Genomic DNA, 6,000 nt, shown 5'->3' on the forward strand with positions numbered 1-6,000 from the left:
CAGCACCTAGCATCCCAGCTCCAGCAGCAAGCCGCCAGCCCGCCACCTAGCTCCAGCACAGCACCCGCCAGGGCGCCACCCGCCGTCCGCCGTCCGCGTGAATCCCAGGCTCCCAGCGCCAGCAGCAGGTCGGTCGCGGGCCACCGTCGTCAGCACCCACCAGGGATAGCCGGACAGGGATCCCAACATCCCAGGTGCCGGCCGCGCGAGTGCACAGGTGTGGGCGCGTGGGTCCACAGCGCAAGTGCACGATGCTCGAGCTCCAGACCTACTGTGGTACTGGTATAGGTTCCCTGCTTCCTCTTCCTGAATCCTGAACATGGATTCGTCTAATGGTTCCTCTTCCTCGCCTATGACTGTGACCATGAGCTCCGATGGTGACAATGCTAGGTGAGCAGTGAGCTCAACTTCACATCTTTTTTGTTTCATAAATTGATATTGAAGGGATCTTGCTAATGACTATGTCGAGCTCGTAGTATACTTGATTTCCATCGCTGCTTGCCTAACTAACCCACATCCGAGGGTCCTTGCGAAGGGACGCCACATCGGACGCCAAGGGGACACCATCCGCAACGAGCGTTGTAGCCGCTATGCCTGCTGTTGCAGCTGCACCTGTTGCGGTGCAGCGTGTGCCTGTTGCATCTGCCACTGTGCCAAGTGTTGCGCCCGCTATCGCCAATGCTAGAGTTTCCACCGGCTCTAAATCAAAGTCCCGCTGGCAGATGCCACAGCCTCGTGTGAAAAGATTGGCTACCACGACGAAAAGTCGTCTTGCAGTCGAAGGAGCTCCATCTGCTCTGACAACTCTAGAAGCTTCGATGGCGGCGCTCAACTAATAAAATCTCTAGGGTTTGATTTCAAGCACGCTACTCTTTTTTGTATTTTATCTGTTCTAACAATTTAGCCTATGTAAGATCGATGTTTTATGAATGATTGCAGTTCGTGATTGATTGAAGTTCTGAATTTTATATTACATTGCCGCATATTGCATAAGCTTATCTATTGATCCTAAACATATGTGGACAATGTGGTGCTGATTTATTAAATTTCAGCATGTTACATCTTAACATGTGGTTCTGATTAATTAAATTTTAGCATGTTACATAATTAAATTGCTGCAGATTTTATATTTGTCATACGATTTTATGTATGCTAAACCTGAATTGTGCTATTTTGTTCCTGTTTGTGGAAGCAGCATCCAACAAGAATCAGAGCAACCCTCCACCGGTCCACCCCACAAACTGAGTCGGTTAATGATTAGCATTGCTCTACCTCTAAAGGCTATTTTTAACCGTGCAACATGTGTTGAGAAGCTTTTTGATTGTGCTCCTAGTGAGGAAGAATGGGCTTTTGCTAAAGAGGTAGTTGATAGGCTAAATTTGTTCAATAACATAACCGAAGTATTTTTTGGAACAAATTATGTGACAACCAATGTGCAACTTCTAAAAATTTGTGAGGTTAAAGAACAAATGAAGCAATGGGCTGCATGTGGCAATCATATTATACAAGAAATGTCAGTAGAGAAGATTGCAAAGTTTGACAAGTATTGGAAGGAAATTTAAAGATATATGGGATTAGCCACCATTCTTGATCCTCGGTTTAAGACTGACTACTCCTTGGGTTTATGGAGACACTTAATGGTGACTCAAGTGAGGATAGTGCAGAGAGAGTTAGTGATGTTACAAACACTCTTTATGATTTGATGAGAGAGTATGAAATGGATGATGATGAAGATAACACAGAATCGTCAACCCCTGCACTTGCAAATTTAGGTGTGTTGTCCACAATCAGTGCACGTGTTGCTAGTAGAAGACCAGCAGCAGTTAGGTTCAAATCTGAGCTAGATAGGTACTTAGAGGATGAGTTGGTCTCTATTCAAACAGAAAACTTTCAGATTCTTGATTGGTGGAAGGTGGTTGGCACACGTTATCCTATATTGAGGAAGGTAGCAAGAGATATATATGTTATTCCAGTTAGCACAGTTGTATCAGAATTGACATTTAGCACTAGTGGAAGGGTTGTTAGTGAGCACTGGAGCCGCCTCACTCTAGAAATATTGGAGGCCTTAATGTGTTCACAAAATGGCCTGCGAAACAAATATCGAGGTATACATGTTGTACCAATTATAGACTATCATTAATACATTTTCTTACTATCATTGTTGCATGACCATTGTAATTGTTTTTTTAGGTGATGAGAAGGAAGAAACAACAAGCTTTTGGAGTTGTCTTCAAGAAATCCAAGATGGGATGGAGGTATTAAATGCATAAAATGATAATTGACATGCATTGCTACTCTACAAGATACTTGGTCAATTTGTATTTATATATTCATTGTTGCATGTTGTATGCAGGGACTTGCGCTTCTATGAAGATGTGAAGTCTTGGACTGCTCCCTGGAGGACTGCTCAATGTTGTTTTGTGTTCTCATTTCTCACTTTTTAGTTATTTAGTGTTTGTTGTATCCTATGCCAATGTGCAAGTGCCACTATCACGAACTTGTAAACTTATGGCTATGCTTTTGTGCTGCTGCTACTAAGGCAAGTGCCATGACAACATGTGCTTGCTTTGCTTAGCCTTGCAGCCTTGCTGGATGTTGTATCTTGTATGCTTTTGTTCTAGTAGCTTGGACTTGGATTGCTCTGAGAAACTAAGAATTTGAATATGTGACTGGCTGTATGCTACGATTATGATGTGTATATGAACTTTAGATGACAATTGATAATCGGTCTTAGTCATGCTTATTGTCCCATTGCTTTTATCTTGTTTAGTGTAAGGTACGGGGATCCCCGTCGGGGACTAATTCCCCGCGGGGAACGGGATGGTAGAAAAATGTCCTCCGATGGCCTTCGCGGGGATGGAGACGGAGATGGTGGGTCAATCGGGAATTCCCCATTGCCATCTTGAGATCGACCCGCTACCATTTAGCCTAGCTAGAGCCCACACCAAGCCCAAGCCAAGCTCAAGCCCAAACCCACGTTTGCAGTCCTCTTCGTCACGCGCGCGTCAACCTCCTCCTGGCCCGAATTCCCCATTCGCTCACCTCGCTGAACGCCGATCCACGCTACGACGCGCCATGCCGGCCGCCGCCGCCGCGCCCGCCCGCGCACCGCATCCACCGCCCGCGAGCCTGGACGCGCGCACGGGCGGCCGCATCCTGCGCCGCGCGGCGGGGCATCTCCTCCACCCAGCCTCCCTCCCGCCGCTCCTCCTCGCGGCGCTCCTCCTCCTCCTCTTCCGCTCCGCTCTCCTGGCCGGCACGCTCCGCCTCGCCTCCTTCGCTGACCGCGACCCGGCCCTCCGCTCCTTTCTCGCCCGCTTCTCCCCTCCCAGCCCGCCATCGCCGCCGCCTCCCTCGCACCACCTCCCGCGGCGCCGCTCACCGTTCACCTCCCCGTCGTCCTCGCTCTCCGACGACGATATCCTGGTCAGCCCCCTCGATCCCGCCGCCTCAGCCCCCTCCCGCCGCCGCAACACCTCCAACCACCATGTCCTATTCACCTCCTACTCCGCCGCGCCCAAACCCTATCCGTTGCCGCTCCCCAACCCGCTTCCGGCCTCCACTTCCCCCTTCTTCCTCGCCGTCTATAATGAGACGGCGCCTCCGAAGCCCGCCTCACCGCGAGGCAGCGAGCTCGGCCTGCTTGACCTGACCAGGCGCGACGCAGCGGCCATCGTCAACCTCATCGCGCTGCTCTCCTCCGCTCATATCTTCGCGATCCTCGGGTACATCGCCGTGCACTCCGCCGCGCTGGGCGCAGTGTTTGCGTCCGTGGCGGGGCACCACGTACCTGGGCGGCGTCTAGTGTTCCTCCTCACCGGTGCTGTGAGGGGCGCTAAGAGACTCACAGGGTTCGCGTTCCTTCGGTGGGCCACGCGGGACGCCATTGTGCAGATGCTCTGTCTCTGGTTCTTTGCTGATGTGCACGACCAGGCCCAGCTGTTCAGGCTCTTTGTGGTCGCCAAGCTCATGCCATTCTCCGCCTCTGTTAACCCGTGGCTTGGTGCAGCGGTTGCAGGCCCAGAGCTCGATGGTTTCTTTGTTGCCTGGGCTGTTCTTGATGCAGTCGTATCAGTTTTGTTCACTGTGGTGCCTTGGGTGGTTGTCATGGACCGTGATCCGCGTCCACCTGGGCGCAATGCTGTGAAGGAAGGGTGCTATCTTGTGTCTCTGATGGCAACTGATGCCACATTGCTCAAGTGCTGGGAAACAGTTATGTGTGGCAGCATGGGGCGGCTCATCATGGTGACATTTTGTGGAAAGGTTTTTGGTGGATTCCTGCATTCGATTGCGCAGGTCTACTTCATGGTGGTATGGCTGCTTTTCTACTTTGCAGCAAGGTGTAAGGAGGTGAGACTGGGTGGTCGTCAGTTTGGACTGGAGGATGTTGCAGCTGCTCTTGATGGATTTAGGTAGTGTCCAGTTGTCGGTTGCCGCTTGGATCATCATTACTTGAAGAGAGGTATATTTCATGGCCCATAGTGCTTATTGATGAAACGCTGCTGATCTTGGCAAAGTAGAGGTTTTTGTAGTTATCTTGATCTTCTAAATCTTGCTGAGATGGTAAATGGTTCGGATGAGAGAAAGAGAACTTGACAATGTTGTATGTACAGTTTTTGCCTCAGAGTGGCATACAAAGAAAGGCTGTTTGGTCCCCTTTTCCATGGAAGGTTAGAAGCAAGATGCCTGGTAATAGGCGATGTAGCTGCAACATGATTTGTGAAGTTTATATACCTGTGTTGTGCCAGCAAAATTTCTCTGGGTAATAGGTCAAAACATGTGATGTACATCCAATCATGGGTATACTTTGTTGATATCCGCCCTTCTGTTTATAAAAACCTTCCAAATCCCATCTCATAACCCTCTTGTAGATGTGGTTGGCTCATGATTGAATTCCTCTATAATGATTACTTTTATCTGATTGATGTATAATGCATGGTCATAATGTCTTGGGCATTTTATTTATGGGCAAAGTCCTGGACCAGTAAATGGTTTCATGTTTTCCTATATCTTTTTAGCTACCTGGATAATTCATGCCACCCTGTTCTGATCCTTTATTCTGTCCATATTTTAAGCAACAGTTGATTGATGGACCTAAAATTGGCAATATAAATCTGGGGGTTAGAAGGTATATGCACATTCTTGGATCGACTGTAAGAGTATTGTCATGTTAGTTACAACCTTGTTGGCCCTTGCAGTTAATTGTGCAGTGGCTCCCCTGTCATGTCCGGGTTCGCCGAACCCAAACAAATAGGTGCTCTTATTATTTTGTTACAGTTCCATTTTGGTTTGTGCATGTTCAAGTTTATACATGACTATACATTTATGTAGATATATTCAGAAAAATAAGATCGACTTAAAAGATGATATTTGGCTGACCTATTATTTAGAGTTTATTTATGGGGGCATGGTTCTTTTTTTTCACCAAATAAGTGAATTATATGTTTCATTTGCTGTGAATTCATGTTTTGTGCCTTGCGTGCAATAATGTAATTATACTGTACCACAAGTGTGCATAAACTAGTATATCCCTGAGCCTTGGCCCTCTTCTTTCTGCTGGTTCATCACCTGTATGCATGTACTTAAGGTCGAAGCAACTATACATGTCAAATGCAAGACAGCTATGAATTACTTCTACTTACACTCCAGTCATGTTATTTCTTTCTGTTTGCATATGTCGATTTCATTTTTTTACTCAATTAGATTGATTGACCAGCTACTGCTAGGCTTTAGCAAAGCATGAAGAGTCTACTTTACAAGATAAGTTCTAGGTCGTCATAAATTGGAGTATTGGACAACTGTTTTCTATTTACTTGAATTTTATTAAATGAACTGTTATCATGTGGTTTCAGCCTTCCAGCTGGAAAATTATATGTACTCTCAGCCTTCCAGCTGGAAAATTATGTTTTCTCACCAGCATCATATACTATGTAGAATTGATTATGCAAAGGCAAAACATCACAAATCATCATGCTATTTCTTTTTTGACCGTTTTCTTTA

At 47.1% G+C, this 6,000-nt stretch overlaps 1 protein-coding gene across 1 annotated transcript; it reads left to right on the top strand.

The window, feature by feature from the left end:
- Window positions 2,986–4,936, top strand: LOC8067414. Its single transcript, XM_002464437.2, has one exon. It carries the CDS (start codon window positions 3,076–3,078, stop codon window positions 4,414–4,416), a length of 1,341 nt encoding a protein of 446 aa, XP_002464482.1. The 5' UTR covers window positions 2,986–3,075; the 3' UTR covers window positions 4,417–4,936.

Source organism: Sorghum bicolor, chromosome 1, assembly GCF_000003195.3.
Source record: "Sorghum bicolor cultivar BTx623 chromosome 1, Sorghum_bicolor_NCBIv3, whole genome shotgun sequence".
NCBI lineage: Eukaryota > Viridiplantae > Streptophyta > Magnoliopsida > Poales > Poaceae > Sorghum > Sorghum bicolor.